The 16,868-nt window shown below is 37.4% G+C and overlaps 1 protein-coding gene across 3 annotated transcripts in view; it reads right to left on the bottom strand.

Annotated features, from left to right (window-relative positions):
- ZNF277 (zinc finger protein 277) overlaps nt 1-16,868 on the bottom strand; it is a 143,882-nt gene that overhangs the window by 12,644 nt on the left and 114,370 nt on the right. For all 3 annotated transcript variants that reach the window (XM_077170267.1, XM_077170180.1, XM_077170351.1), the window contains 3 exons: nt 6,655-6,746; nt 4,432-4,542; nt 1,839-1,971 (listed from right to left, as the gene is read on the bottom strand). In XM_077170267.1, coding sequence (XP_077026382.1) covers nt 1,839-1,971; nt 4,432-4,542; nt 6,655-6,746 — 336 coding nt within the window. The remainder of the gene's footprint in view (nt 1-1,838; nt 1,972-4,431; nt 4,543-6,654; nt 6,747-16,868) is intronic.

Genomic DNA, 16,868 nt, shown 5'->3' with positions numbered 1-16,868 from the left:
CAGTGCCTGGCACATAAGTACTAATAGCTGGTCGTTAAAAACAAATTACTTCTGGGCAGGTCACAGTGGCTCAGCAGGCGGAATGCTCGCCTGCCATGCCATAGGACCTGGGTTTGATTCCCGGTGCCTGCCCATGTAAAAAAAAAATAAATAAATAAAATAAAAACAAAACAAAACAAATTACTTCTATCAAAACCACCATAAAGCTGTGATTTAATTTTCATTTTATACATTACTGAAATTTTCACATTCTCTTGAAGCACCACTCTTAAGCCATGACTCATGCTGCATCAAATCTGGGCAATCCGTGGGCAGTACAATCCAGTATGCTCAGCTAGAGACAGCTGGCCCTAGTAGGTAATATCACTTTTGATAGGTCACACTGCTTGAGGCTCAGGGAATGAAGCATCATACTTTTCTACAAGTGCCAGCAGAATTTGAGTGAGCAGTTTCTTTGAAGTACATCTAAAAGGTAAACACCTCCAGCTATATAATGTTCCATATGTCCCAAGCTCTTGAATAATAGTTTAAAAGAGCCCCAGAAGGAAGAACTACTAAAATATTCTCATAGCTTTTTGCAGTAGCTGACTATTTCTTGGAGAGTTAACACTGAAACCCACTTCCTATTGAAGTGGGTTGGGCCCTGAAGCAGTGTTTGTTCTAGGAAATAATGTGACTGCGTGATTTCAAGAGAAGACTGAAGGACTCAAAGGTGCGTTTGCTTTTGCCTTTAGCTGGTTGTAAAACATTTGTAGCAAACCATGGCAACCTCTCAGTCTGTCTTCAATGCATGTATTTTAACACACTAAGATTAGAACAGATGAAAATTCCACCAACAGCAGAGATTTCCAACATAATTCAGGATATGCTTGTTTCTATCCAATAGATAAAATGGCTGATTATATTAAATTAACCTTCTGTGATGAATGGGTTTGGATTTCCATTCATATGAAGAGGGAAAAGCCAATTTTCATTTGCTTAGGAAAAGAGCATGTTAGAACTAAAACTCCCCACTTTCTTCCAGTTCTACTGAAGAATTTCTTAACCCTTCTCTCGACATGAACAGTTTTCCTTCTTGCTATGTGCAACTAAAGAGTGGGTTTGGGGGAGAGGGCCTGTGGTACTCCCTAGTCATTGTGTTAATCAAAATTCCCTCCCATATTTGCAAATGCTCCCCAGTGGCATCTGCCTCTAAGCAAATCTCTCTTCTTAACCAAAAGGGACTGTAATCTACAGAGTACTGCAAACGGTATTGAAGTTTCTAGGCAAAAAGAATTTTCAATGCATTTAAAGCCCTTGGCATTGTAATCTAGTTAGTCCTACTAGTCAAACCAAAAAAAGTTCCCTTGTATAGTAAAATGGCTTGATTTCTCTTACAAACAGGCTAGCTCTAGAGAATGATAAAGATACAGAATATTTTATTGGGAAGAAGGAGGGGAAAAATTATCTAGTATATCACTTAGCACATCCAACGTTCAACAAATGTTTTTATGAATAGAATATTGAAGTCTCTGGCCCCAAGAAAATACAATGCCAGGAGGTAAGGGTGGGTGGCAAGGGATAGCCAAGTGCTTCATGATTACTTCTGTTTGTTTTTGTCAAGATCACAGTGAGTGTTAAAGACACAGCATTTTTACTATGAAAACACGTGACAAATCAACTACAAATCAAATTATGCTCTGTAAACTAACCATTCTGAAGCTGATCGTTGCTCAAAAGCAGCCCTCAATTACATAATGACTTATGTATTAATTGCTTGTTCAAAATTAGCCGGTCCTTAGAAAGATTTTGCTTGCAGTACTGCAGTCAAACTTTAAATTATGAAGAGAAAGTCTTACCAAATAATTGATGACATAGAACTGGTCATATTCTCTGTTCTTAGGATTGATCTTACGATGCTGTTTTTTTCTCATATGATCTTTCAGTGTATTTTTGTCCCTGAAGGTCTTCTCACAGTACAAGCACTGTAAGCTAAAAGAAACCCACAAACACTGAAAAACTGAGTAAGTCATCGGATAGGTGCTGCAACAGCCCTTTATTATTACCGGTCTTTGTATATATTCATATTAGGTCACACAGAATCTTCGAATAGGAAGGAGCATTGGAAGGTAAGTATAATCACCCAATGAAGTAGAATGTTACTTTATAACATCCTTGTCACGAATTCATTTGGCTCTGTGGTGCAGGATAATGTGCTTGACTGATTTTGCGAGTGGCTCGGAGGGTCATTTTGGGTATTTAGTTAAAATTGTGACAAAGATAGCTGCTATGCAGATTTATTTTGGTGCTTTACTAATCAATGACCTATTTTAAAACTGAAAATATAGGTACTCTCTTCAAATAATATAATGATAACTGCACTGACTGCCCCCATTAAGTATAACGATTAGTCCATGGCTTTGTATGTCCTGTGAGCTCATCTGCAGGGTGTGTGATCCCTGGCTTTGGTACCCACCAGCTGTGGGGCTTGCTCAATTCACTTGTCTTCTCTGTTGTTATTTTCTGATTTCTAAACTGAAGATAATATCTGCATTTAAAAGAATTGTTATGATAATTTAGCATTATATATGTGTGTGTGTGTATATATATATGTATATACATATATAATAATAAAAATATAAAGCATAGCTCATGGCACACAGTGTGTGCTCCATAATATCATATCATTCCCATATACTTTCTGTTTAAATATTTCCAATGATTGGGAATTCATTAGCCAAGGAGCAACACATTACCAATTTTGAAAAGATTATTAACAAAAATATCTTTCTCATACTGAGCTTTACATGTGCTATTGCCTGTATCTTCTGTCCAAAAGTCATTTCAGTTCTACATTAGGGAGCCACACGGAAGTCAGTCTAATCTCTCATCTCCGTGAAAACTCAAATGATTGAAAATAACTTTGAATTCTTTTTTCATTTACTCAAAACACCCTTTCAACTATTTCTTATGCCACAGAAATACTAAATTCTTTAATGGTAAACAATTTATGGCTGCTAGGCTGCTTAGGGAGAGTCATTATTGATAATCTTGTTAGAAAACACATCTAATCTAACTTGTAAATGAAGGGTCATTTAACAAGAGAGGTTTAAGGGATTTTAACATAGTGTTGATATCAGAAATTGAGTTACAAACCTTTTATAATTGCTCTATATCACTTGATACATTTAAAAAATGTTATTGTTTCAAATGTTGTGGACTTGACACACCACATTTATTAGAATTAAATTTAAGTGCGAAAACTAGGTTCTGAGAGAAAACCTTCGGTTTTTTTTTTCTAGAATGAAAAGAAGTTTGATTGCCTTTAAAAAAAGCTTTTATTTTGCAATAGTTTAAAACTTATAGGATAGTTGCAAAATAATACAAAATTTATATAGAGAACTTTAACATACCCCCACCCAGATACAGATCCACAAATTTTTTTTTTTTTTTTACATGGGCAGGCACCGGGAATGGAACATTCTTACCTGCTGAGCCACCATGGCCCGCCCCAGATCCACAAACTTTTAACCTTTTGTCTCGTATGCTCTTTCTCTCCATCCATCCATCCATCCATCCATCCATCTACCCACCCATTCATCCATTTATCTGTTTTCTAAACATTTGCAAATAGTTGTATAAATCATGTTTCTTGAACACTTAATACTTTTCATTTCCTAAGAACAAGGGTATTCACTTATATAATCACTTTAAGTACTATTATCAAGTTCAAGAAATTTAATATTCATATAAAACTTATAGTCTATGTTCCAATATTTTCACATGTTTCAATAATGTCCTTTTGGGTATTAAAGTTGGCAGATTTTTGAAAGCCATTTTGGGGACCTAGAGAATTTCCTTCCTTACTTCAATGGACCAAGTCCTAGATACCAGCATTGCCCGACTATGACCTTTGGAAAAGCGGAATACTATGATATATAAATATAAAAGAAAACTAGAAGGCAGGGGAATACATATATTCAGTATGCTATGTCTGATATAGCTAAACATACAACAGTTTGACAATATATTTACTGAATATGTTTACTGAATATGTAGAAAAGCCATACTGAAAAGTAAAGAATTACTAATTCCAAATTAAGAACAGTGATTTTGAGAGGGATACTAATGGAGATGGACACACAGGAAGACTAAAAGGAATTAGTCAAGTTCTGTTTCTTAGGCTAGAGGGTGAGTATATTCTTTATACTTAATATGGTAAGTAAGTTGTTTGGTATATATGACATATTTTATTAAAAAATTTAAAAACATTATAAGGCAATATGATCTAGATGAAATGAGGACTTGTGTGAAAAATGCAAATTCCTCCATGACAAATGAAAAAGTTCCATTTTTAAAATTATTTTTAACTATTAGATTCATTTTTAAAAATTCACAACAGAATCCAGGATTAAAATAGTTTCGGGCCGTGTTTCACAATACATTACCTACCTGTCAAGCTTTTTCTGTAGTGTACGTAGAAATTCATTGCAGTTTACAATGTTGTCTGGCAATCCAATGTTGAAAGCATGTTCTCTGGCCATGTGGTTCAAAAGAACAGATCTAGGAAGAAATTTGAAAAATTTTAAATATTTATAAATCATCTAAGAATAAATAGTTTAGGAATAGCACTTACATAATAATGATTATATAACAATATTATAACAGCAATATTATATAACAATAATGCTAATTAGGTGTATAAGCAATTGTTAAACACTGTACATGCTATTAGGCTATAAAAGAGTGACATTATAAAGTATGAAAGAATATACATGATCACAGCAGTTCTCTGAGGGCAGGGCAACTTTTTTCCACTATCTGCCACCACCGAGCAGGATTATACTCTGTAGGGGACCTGGGTTTCTGCTCTTTAAACTACTGAATAAACTGTACTTTGCTTACTGTTCCAGTTCATTGGGGGAAGAGAAAGAGGCAATTGTCTGTAGCCCGAGAGACATATGACCTGGGATCATAGACATTTAGTCAGTTTATTACAGTACTAAGACCTGGAACGCACAGTTAAAGCTTCTAATTACAGGCAAGGGTTATGATAACCTGGAAATACAATGACTATGCTGTTGATTAGCTTATGTAGAAAAGGAAAATTTTAAGTTATGTAAATTTTATATAGCAAAAAAGTATATGTGTAAAATATATTCTACTGGGACTTTATCACAACTCTAGTCCCTGAAATAAAGGTGACAGTTTTGGGGAAATCATTGGTATCTTACTGTTGACAGACTATATGCATGACATGTTAAAATACACAGTTTATCTAATTTACTTAGCCATTTAGTTGGCTACCAAAGAGCACTGTTTTTAGTGGTTTTGTTTACCAAGAGAAAGCGAAATAAAGCAACCACTTCTATTTTTTTTTATTATGTAGGAGACATTAATTAATCCTATTCTTAATATGTGCATTTGTCTGCTTAATTGTTACTGATAACTTTGAATATAACTAATATTTGTTAGGGGTAATTAACAGGGCCTTCTGGGTCCCCAAGGATTTCTGCAGGGGTATCCCAGACAGAGCAGGATCTCCCCAGGGGTTCCAGGCCTGAGACCTGCTGTGGAAGGGTCCAGGTGGAGGAAGAGCTGGGAACCTCCTGCAAGGGGCAGAGGAGGTGGCAGTGGGTTGGAAAGCTTCCCCTACCTAGAGCTTTGCTGAGGGAGGCTATATTGCTTCTGGATCTAGGAAGGTACTTCCTGGAGCAGCCAAGCCATAGTTAGATCTGCTCAGGGCTTCCAGGCCTAAGATCCAGACACCAGCTTGTACCTGGGTGGGCTCAGAAATAACAGCTGGCTCAACAGGTGTGGGGGTTGGTCAGTTTCTTTCATTCCCATTCCATGTGCGATTAAGATCTCTTGCTTGAAGAGACACACAGAATGTAACCATGGGAGCCTAGTCCTGCTCCAAGCCTCTCCGGGGCCTGACGGACTGGAATCTATTCTCTGGAAATAAGAAGACAGGCAGGAGTTGACCACGCAGCTGGATCAAGGGATGGGTTAGCTGGGAGGCCTCCCTGTCCCTTGGACTCTGTTGGGGCAGGCCCCAGTGGCTTTGGGGATTGGCTCAGGAAGGCCTTAAACCCCAGTCATCAGCTAGCTGGAGGGATGGGGATAGAACTGACTGCTCTCAGAACCTGCTCCCATGCTCAGCTGGGACAGGCTCCAGGCCTTTTTGACTCCAACGGGTTCCCCAAGAGTGGCCAGGCATGAGCTAGACCCACCCAAGGTGACAGCGAAGCCCTGGAATAGGCTTCTTGAACCAGTCAGCAGCTGGTTCAGGAGATGCAGGTGCATTGGGAAGTTCACCCTTGATTTGTTGGGGCAGTGTCCTTTGCGTGTAAGAATTAAAAAGAAACCTACAATATTAAACTGTTCATTTCTGGCAACTTCTAAAATTTATTCTCCTACGCTGTTTAGAGTAACTACAGTCCATTTTTTTTTTTTTTAACATGGGCAGGCACCGGGAATCAAACCCGGGTCCTCTGGCATGGCAGGCAAGCATTCTTGCCCGCTGAGCCACTGTGGCCCACCCTCTACAGTCCATTTTAATGTTAGGATCTTGAGCCAACCCATAGATCTTAACTTATATAAACAAGAGTTATGGACATTTGATGAGTTTTCACATGGAAAACAGTAATATTTTAAGACATCCAAAAGGCAAACCTGTTTCCAAGGAATTCTGCACCACAAAACATACAAATGCCATGAAAATTAGTATCATTTCTTTCTTGCTGCTGTTGTTCCAGAATTTCTTTCTGTAAAGCAGAAAAAGACTTATGACACTGCTTTTAATAAATGCAGTTAGTTAATGGAAAATGTAATAGTCTGACTGGGAGGAACCTGGCGTGGAAGCACAAAGGGAATACATGAAAACAGACAAAATTTCAAACTTCTCGCCCTGTTCTTGTTCTTGCATCCAAACTCCATCTCTGTACCATTAAATGCTGCACAACACTCCACCTGGACAGCCATACAGGAACTCAAAGTTAACAGTGCCTCACTATCACCCCCACCTGTCTTATCTCCAGACTTTCTAGTCTCTGTTAGTGGTCTCCCATTCTTACCCTCTTCTAAAAAAAAAGAGTGGTGAGATGTTTGACTTGCTCCTTTCCCTAATTCTCAGTTTAAATTAAGTCTGTAATCAAGTTTTGGTAAATTTTTTCTTTTGAACAATCTTTCATATTACTTTATTCCATCATTTCCAATGTCATCCCTCTCAGTCTGGCTTTTAACCAGTTACTCTGGGATATAAATAAGTCTCCTAGAAGACCTCCTTGATTTCAAATCTCTCTTCTACTCCATTCCATCCCTCCCTTTGCTACTAGAAAAACTTTTCTTCAATAGTGTTTTCAATCTCAGGTAGGACATGAGATTTTGCTGGTTTGTCCAGAGTGATGCCCCGATGAATCCCAGAGTGATTCGATCAGTGAGTGGAAAAGTATCTGCAAAGCCCCCTTTGGGAAGTGGTGAGAACGGGGAGAAATTCAACTTCCCCAAGTTGAATTCTTTTTTTTTTTTAACCTTTTTTATTAATTGAAAAAAATTAACAAACAAAACATTAATATATCATTCCATTCTACATATACAATCAGTAATTCTTAATATCATCACATAGTTGCATATCCATCATTTCTTAGAACATTTGCATCGATTTAGAAAAAGAAATAAAAAGACAACAGAAAAAGAAATAAAACGATAACAGAGAAAAAAAAAGATTATACATACTATACCCCTTACCCCTTGCTTTCATTTACCACTAGCATTTCAAACTAAATTTATTTTAACATTTGTTCCCCCTATTATTTATTTTTATTCCATATGTTCTACTCTTCTGTTGATATAGTTGCTAAAAGGAGCATCAGATACAAGGTTTTCACATTCACAGAGTCTCATTGTGAAAGCTATATCATTGCTCAATCATCATCAAGAAATATGGCTACTGGAACACAGCTCCACATTTTCAGGCAGTTCCCTCCAGCCTCTCCGCTACATCTTGAACAACAAGGTGATATCTACTTAATGCATAAGAATAACCTCCAGGATAACCTCTCAACTCTGTTTGGAATCTATCAGCCATTGACACTTAGTCTCATTTCACTCTTCCGCCTTTGGTGGAGAAGGTTCTCTCAATCCCTTGATGTTAATTCTCAGCTTATTCTAGGGTTTTTCTCAATCCCTTGATGCTGAGTCTCAACTCATTCCAGGATCTCTGTCCCATGTTGCCAGGAAGGTCCACACCCCTGGGAGTCATGTCCCACACAGAGAGGGGGAGGGTGGTGAGACTGCTTGTGATGTTGGCTGGAGAGAGAGGCCGCATCTGAGCAACAAAAGAGGCTCTCTTGGGGGTGACTCTTAGGCCTAAATTTTAAGTAGATCTGACCTATCCTTTGTGGGGTTAAGTTTCATATGAACAAACCCCAAGACTGGGGGCTCAGCCTATAGCTTTGGTTGTCCACACTGCTTGTGAGAATATCAAGAATTCAACTTGGGGAAGATGAATTTCTCCCCACTCTCACCATTGCAAGTTGAATTCTTGATATTCTCACAAGCAGTGTGGACAACCAAAGCTACAGGCAGAGCCCCCAGTCTTGGGATTTGTTCATATGAAACTTAACCCCGCAAAGGATAGGTCAAGCCTACTTAAAATTTAGGCCTAACAGTCACCCCCAAGAGAGCCTCTTTTGTTGCTCAGATGTGGCCCCTCTCTTCAGCCAACACAATGAGCAGTCTCACCACCCTCCCCCTCTCTACGTGGGAAATGACTCCCAGGGGTGCGGACCTTCCTGGCAACGTGGAACAGAGATCTTGGAATGAACAGAGACTCAGCATCAAGGGATTGAGAAAAACCCTAGAATGAGCTGAGACTTAGCATCAAGGGATTGAGAAAACCTTCTCGACCAAAAGGGGGAAATGAGACAAAGTGTCAATGGCTGAGAGATTCCAAATAGAGTCGAGAGGTTATCCTGGAGGTTATTCTTATGCATCAAGTAGATATCATCTTGTTATTCGAGATGTAATGGAGAGGCTGGAGGGAACTGCCTGAAAATGTAGAGCTGAGTTCCAGTAGCCATGTTCCTTGAGGATGACTGAATAATGATAATACAGCTGTCACAATGTGACTGTGTGATGGTGAAAACCTTGTGTCTGATGCTCCTTTTATCTACTTTGTCAACAAAGGAGTAGAACATATGGAATAAAAATAAATAATAGGGGGAACAAATGCTAAAATAAATTTAGTTTAAATGCTAGTGATCAATGAAAGCAAGGGGTAAGGGGTATGGTAGGTATAATCTTTTTTTTTTTCTTTCCTGTGTTTGTTTTATTTCTTTTTCTATTGTCTTTTATTTCTTTTTCTGAATTAATGCAAATGTTCTAAGAAATGATGAATATGCAACTAAGTGATGATATTGTGAATTACTGATTATGTATGTTGTTTTATTTTGTTTCTTTATTTTTTAAATTAATAAATAAATTTAAAAAAATAGTGTTTTCATGTGCTTTTATCTTGTAACACTCCAGTTCAAACAATTTTTAAAGATCCTCTGGCAACAGTCTGCTCTCCAGATGGGTGATTCTACATGTTATTTTTCCTTAAGATTTTATTTTCCTCTACAACTTCACTCTTACAAATCTTATCTGTTATTCAAGAGTCAACTTGATTTCCATTTCCATCATGTAGTCATTTCTGACTATAATATAAGAGTTAAGAGCTGAGGCTTTGAAACATTAGGCAGATCTGGATTTGAAATATGGATCTTGCCTGTACTATGTATTTCACTTAGCCTCTTTAATCTTTATATATTTTTGTCATTTCTAAGATGAAAGTAAAAACATTTTCTCATAACATTTTGTTAAGAAGACTAAATCAGGTAATTTATGCAAAGAGTTCAAATTGGATATGGGTCATTAAATTTTGGACATTATTGTTATTAACTGTCTAGTCCACATGAATTTCCCTTGCCTAAGACTCATCATCTATGGCCTGTTTTGTATTTTGAAGGGAACTGAAAAGCTCTTTGAGGGTATAAGAAAGTCTTCATGCTATTTTTGTACTACATCTATTTTGTACTGCATCCTATCCAGCTCCTCTTATAAGATATAGTTCACAATGGGAACTTCATAAAGTTATTGCTGATACTATAAACAGTGTATTAAATGAGCCAGTATCTAGAATCTTAAATTCTATATGGCGCTTCTGGCAATGCTTCACCAAACATCTAGAATATTAATCCATTCATGTAAAACAAATTAAGAAGCTACCATGATGACGATCAATTCTGGTTTCAGTCATGATGGAATAATGGTTATCAGATTTAATACTCCCAACACTGCTTCACATATTTTATCTGTTATCAGGCACTGGATGACAGACAACAAAGCTGTGACCCTTTAGAGAAAAGAATCACACATTTCCCAGCTTTTTGGTTATTTTCCAAACTCCAACATAGAAAAGCTAAATCCAAGTCAAACAGAGCTACCTTACTGGGTGGCGGAAACAGAGACTGGCGATCAGGATGTGGAAGTGGGTGGAATTTGCATCAAGAAGTACTGGAGAGGGCAGTGCAATGGTGGCTCACTGGCAAAATCTTGCCTGCCATGCTAGAGACCGAGGTTTGATTCCCAAAGCCTGACCATGTAAATAAAAATAAATAAAATAAAAGCGGTACTGGAGAGAGAAGAGAGCTGCAGAGAAGGAGCTTAAGAAAACTACACTGGGATCCTTAATGTTTGGACAAATACTGAGCTGCAGATGCATAGGGCAGCATTCTGTGAGGCCTGACAGGAGTTCCTAGGGGTTATGAAGGTGAATAGAGATTCCTGTTCGAGACCTTGCTGAGCACCTCAGGTACTCTGCTGTAACTCTATAAAGGTCATGCTTTAGGAGTAGGACTACTTTAGCCCTAAAGTAAGTGCTACTGTAGACTACCCTTAACAAAGCTTAAAGACATATATCAGCAGAATCAAGCTGATCTACCAGCAAATTAACTGTCTGCCAGAACAAAATTCAGAAGTTCTTCAAAAGAAAACAATATAATCCAGACTTTTAATAATATGGGATCTATGCATTCCAGCTTACAATAAAAAATTACTAAATGTACACAGACCATAAAAATGTGATATAACCAGGAGAAAAAAAAATAGACAAAAGAAACAGACCCAGAGCTGTTTCAGTCACTGGAATTATTAGACAAGAACTTTAAAACAGGTATTATAAAATACGGAAATTTAAAGGAAAATATGGACACGAATGAACATTTTTTTTGGCAAAAAAATGAAATAATAATAAAAAGAACCAAATGGTAATTCTAGAACGGAAAACTAAATATCTAGAATGAAAAACTTACAGTTTGAACTTTATAGAAGATTGGAAACTGAAAAAAAGAAGATCAGTGAACCTGAAGATAGGACAACAGAAACAATCCAAACTAAAGTACAGAAAGTAAAATACTTCAGGAAAAAAATAAACAGAGCCTTAGAATCTAGGGGACAAAACCAAGTGGTCTAACACGTATAACTGAGATTCTAGGAGGAAAGAAGAAAGACACTGGTACTGAAGAATTACTTGAATAAATAATGGTTGAAAAATTTCCAAATTTGATGAAATATGTCAACCCAAAGATCCAAGAAATTAAACTAACTCCAAGTAGGATAAACATACAAAATTACATATAGCCAGTCTGAAAACCAAAATAAACACAAAACTTATAAACAGACAGGATAAAAAGATTCATTACATGCAGTATTAAGTTGGTTGATAGTGCTGTTCAAATTTCCTATATCCTTACTGTTTCGTCATCTTGCTCTGTTTTCTTTCCTTGTTTCCATTGTCTTTTTGCTGTCTAAAAATATTTATAAGTAGACCCTTCTCTCTTCTCTGTGTTTCTATTCTTCTATAAACATATGAATAAATAAGCAAAACACTATTGGCTTGTAGTTCTCAAAATACTAATAGCCTAACAGGTTAGGAGAGTTCTGTATGGGATTAAGTGTCACAGAATTCTTCAGTAGGTTCAATACATCAAAATTACACAAATATTCACCAAACGAGTCCACAAATATTTATTTTACTGAGCATTTACATAACTGTTTTGTGGAAATAACAAAAGTTCCTGCTCTCGAGGAGCTTACATTTGAATGGGAGAAAAAGACAAGCAAATTATATTTACAATAGAGTGGATTAAGTCTGAAGATAGGATTATGTGCAAAGTAATGTAAAACAATACAAAAGCATCTAACCTACCCCGTTTTTTGGGGGTGTGGGGGGGAGGAGAGGGTATCCTGGAATGGCTGGAGATTTTAAGGATGATAAAAAGAAGAAGTAGGGATTTTCCAGGTAGAAGAAACAATATTACAAGGGCCTGTAAAAAAGAGAACGCCTTGGCTTTAGAAGTCTATATAGTTTAGTGTGGCATGAAGAATACATGCCTATGTGTAGGGGTGGTTTACTGACACAGAGGGAAAAATCACATCTATGAACGTTAGATTCCTCTAATTCTTCACTCTATTACTGGAAAAATGAGAAAACACTCACTTAATCCAGTGAGCGCTGGGTGATTTGTCCAGGCAACAATTATTTGGAATAAGGGATTAAGTGATCTGTAAGAGCTTAAATGTTAGTCATCACACTATGGACTGGGAATACAAAGATGTCATGTTTGTCCCTAAGAGGCTCACACTCTAATATGGGGAGGCACAGTAGGAGACAACAATGAATATTAAAGATGAGATGATGAAAGTGTAGGGTTGGAGAACAAAAGGAGGAAAACCTAATTTTAATTTGTGAAGCACAGGCAGGAAAAGCTTCAAAGAAATAGTGACTTGTAATAAATCTAGGTGGTGGAGTGAATTCCAGAGAGTGGAAGCAGGTGTATGAGTCAGAGTTGTTCAGGGAAACAGAACTGACAGAAGATACTTGTAAATATTATGAGATTTCATAAAACTGTCTCACTTGACTGTGGGGATGCACAAGTCCAAATTCCATAGGACAGGCTGTGAGCTGAGAACTCCAATGTAGGTTTTTGATGAATTCCCCAGGAGAAGCTGGCTGGTTAAAGTACAAATGCAAATGTTCTCTTTTGACTGCTGAAATAATTACTTCTCCTTTCAAAGGCTTCAACTGATTAGATAAGACATCTCTCACTGTTGCAGGCAATTTCCTCAGTTGAATGTAGCTGTAATCAGCCATAGATGCAATCAACTTACTGATGATTTAAGTCCATGAAATGTCCTCACAGTAACAATAAGGGCAGTGCTGGCTTGATGAAACTGGGCAACACAATCTGTCCCAAGGTGACACATGAACCCAACCATCACAGGATAGTTCTTGGTGATAGTCCCTGGTGCTTCTGAGGGAGGTGAAAGTAGCTTGGTGTACTTGGAACCTAAGGTAAAAGACTAGGTGCAGTGAGAATACAGAGAAGTTGACAAAATCTCAGTGATGGAGAATCTGGTAGGCTTTTCAGACTCTATAATTCAGCAGCACTCAGACATGGTCTCAGGATCTTTTTATACTCTTAAAAGTTGAAGACTACAAGGGGCTATTTCAAAACCAACCAGCCAAACTTAGTGGGAAGAATGGCATTTAAAAAATATTTTTGCAAATCTTTCAGACGTATAGCTTAAGAAGAAAGCTGGATTCCTATGTTTGCTTGTCCTTTCACTCTTTTGCAGTATATTGTCTGGTTGAAGTTTATGAAGAAAATCTGGTTTCTCATAGATAAATAGCTAGTAAATGGAGAAGAATTTTTCATACCGTTTTCAGATAATTGTGGAATGTTTTTGATAGTACATCAAAACTTGGTAAGTGTGATTCCTTAAAGGTTAGTTACAAGTGAAATCTGAAATCATATCAATAAATTTTTCATATAAAAACTGATTGGTCTATCTTCAATAAACTTTTCATACAAAAACTGATTAGTCTATCTTCAACTTTGACAGGAACTTTTATATACCTACATGTGGTAGTTAGGTTCAGGTGTCAACTTGGCCAGGTGAAGGTGCCTAGTTCTATTGCTGTGGCCATGAGCCAATGGCATGTGAAGCTCATCTGTCACTGATAACACCTGCAGTCGGCTAGGGGGACTGCCTGCTGCAATGAATGATGTTTGATTTAATTGGCTGGACACTTAAATGAGAGAGGTCAATGCAGCACAGTCCAAGCAGCTCAGCATACCTCATCTCAGCACTTGCAGCTCAGCCCACACTTTGGAGATGCAGAAAGGAATCATGTCCGGGAAGCGACAGACTCACTTCTCCATTTCCAAGATAAGGTCTAATACCCATTGTTTGCCAGTAATTCTTTCAGGAAAAAATGGTGTTCCTTAAAAAGTGGCTAGTTCAAGCTTGTGACTCAAATAGCTGCATTAGTTCTTTTTCTCAAGACAATCACTGGGCTTTGATATGCAGCCAAAGTGCTTTATGAATACTTCCCATGTTGTGTCACATAGTGTTAAAAAGATGTATTCTCAAGGGTCAAGATTAATAAATTAGAGTAAGATGATTTAGTTGACAATATTAGTTCATCCAAAAAATAGGTTGTTAATTTAAAGGCAACTGAATAAAAACTGTCTTCTATTTGCTAATCTCAGGCTACCTAGCTACACAACAGCCAACTCTAATTCTGTGGGGGTGAACAGAACAACCTCAATTAATCTGCTGATGTTTAGCTCAATCCCTAAATCACTGATTACATCTAGGCGATGCTGAGCGAATTCACAGCATTCTTTTCACCTCTTGAAATTAAAAAGCTACAAAAGTTGCCAATTCAAAAGCTACGATTCAGGACGGGCAATGGTGGTGCAGTGGCAGAGTTCTTGCCTGCCATGCTGTAGACCCAGGTTTGATTCCTGGTGCCTGCCCAGGCCACTAAAAAAAAAGCTAAGATTCAGTTGCATTTCTGGAATTAACAGTATTATTATTATTTTTTTTTGTATGCTCTATGGCCAGGATCACATTTTATTCTTTTTCCACGTGAGTATGCTGTTACTGCAGCACCATTCGTTGAATTTTTGTTTGTTTGCTTTTTCTTTCTTTCTTTCTTTGTTTTGGGAAGTGCATGGGCTGGAAATTGAACCCAGGTCTCCCTCCTGGCAAAACAGTATTATTTCTAATAGCATAGGACAAATAATCAACAACCTGTCATCTGACCCATCTGCTAATTACAACATTATAATAATCTGGACAACTTTTAAACAGCCTGGTGGTGGGATAATTAGAAGAAACCCTGGGGAGACTTAGGAATCAGTATTTTAAAAGTGCCCCAGGTGTGAAGTATCCATATCCCCTGGGAGTTTACTTGTTAGAACTGCAAAATCTCCAGAATTACAGCTACCATTTATTTCTGGAGGTTGAGCTTTTCCCAAATTATGCACATTATGTGGAGAAAAGTGTTCTTTCCTCATTTTAGCAAATGAGTATAAGTTTTATGCTTATGATTGTGATGGGAAAACCAAGCAGAGTTCAGATTTGGTAGGTTTATTGAAGTATTTAAATGTGTAACATTTTTATCTTAATCTTGTAATTTGAAAGGTGGGAAATTAATTTGTCTTCTATCGTGTTTTGGTCCCTGTGATTTCTTACATATTTTTCATGTTTCCTTTCACTTCACTTTCTCTTTTTTAAGCTTACTGGCAAAAAAAATTTCTTAAAAGATAATTTAACATTTAATTACTCCCATCTCTCCAACTCTATACCTTCTATAAACATATAAAACTGAGATCTTGACCAAAATCTAGACACAAAATAGCTTCTCTATATATTTTATGCTGCTAAGTTTATTCCTCTATGATTCATTAATGGTGGTATACAACCCTACTTCTGTATATGGATATCTTTCTCTTATGGAAAGGCAGGAATTTATTTCAGTCTCAGTTATGAAAATAAAGTTAGGGATGATACAATCACTTGCCAATGTGGAGCAAGATGCCCTGAAATTTGAAAGGTTAGAATTTAACCTTAAACCTAGGGGAATTTTGTGAGTTTCTCACATTCGTTTTATGTCTACATGAAAACACTGAGTATCGGTGTTAAACAACAAAGGCATATAGCAAAAATAAAAGAACACTTTCTAGTTCACGAATGGTCAGGGCTGTGGTAGACTGAATTAAGTACTGCGCATCGCTGTGGGTGTGTGTTCACTGTAAACAGGACCATCAGAAAATGTTATTTTAGTAAGATGAGGCCCAAATGAAGAACGGTAGGTCTTGGTCCAGTTATTAGAGGCCACATCAAGAGAACCGGGAAGTCACAAAGGAGAAAGAAGAGGACATCACCATGTAACAGAAACAGAGATAAGCCACGGACCTTCAAGGACCGTGGGCAGCCAGCACCAGAACACTATAGACTTTGGGGAGAAAAAAGACTTGCTGATACTTTGGACCGCTTCTGGCCTCAAAACCATGAGCCAGTAAATTCCTGTTGTCTAATCCAAAACCAATTTGTGGCAGCTCAAGAAAACTAAGAGCTTTAAGATGGTAGCTTGTGGATAGATAAAAGTGAGAGAAATAAAAGGGATAAGACTAATGTATCAGATAATTTTAATTGTTGTTTCCAAATTTAAATAACTAAAAATGCTTTCCTTCTGTTTGGTTTTGGAGCTCCTCCCATGCAGTGATGACATGGTATTGTGGATTCTCAGCTAGATTATCTGCACTATCTACAAACACACCAACAGCAGAGACATTGGCTCTGCCACACCCAAGTTATCCCCAATATTGCAGATGCAGTAAAACTCCTTTAATTTTTACCTTAAATCCATTCCTTCAAGATCTTCTCTTTTGTCCACTAATCAAACTCTTTTTTAATCCTCTCAGATTTGTCTTTGAAGGGAGCTACTTAAAACAAGTTGTTCCACCTCTGTATTCTGCTTATTTCATTGC

The sequence above is a fragment of the Tamandua tetradactyla genome, chromosome 1, assembly GCF_023851605.1.
Source record: "Tamandua tetradactyla isolate mTamTet1 chromosome 1, mTamTet1.pri, whole genome shotgun sequence".
Lineage (NCBI taxonomy): Eukaryota > Metazoa > Chordata > Mammalia > Pilosa > Myrmecophagidae > Tamandua > Tamandua tetradactyla.
This window is presented reverse-complemented; position numbering and strand designations above follow the sequence as displayed.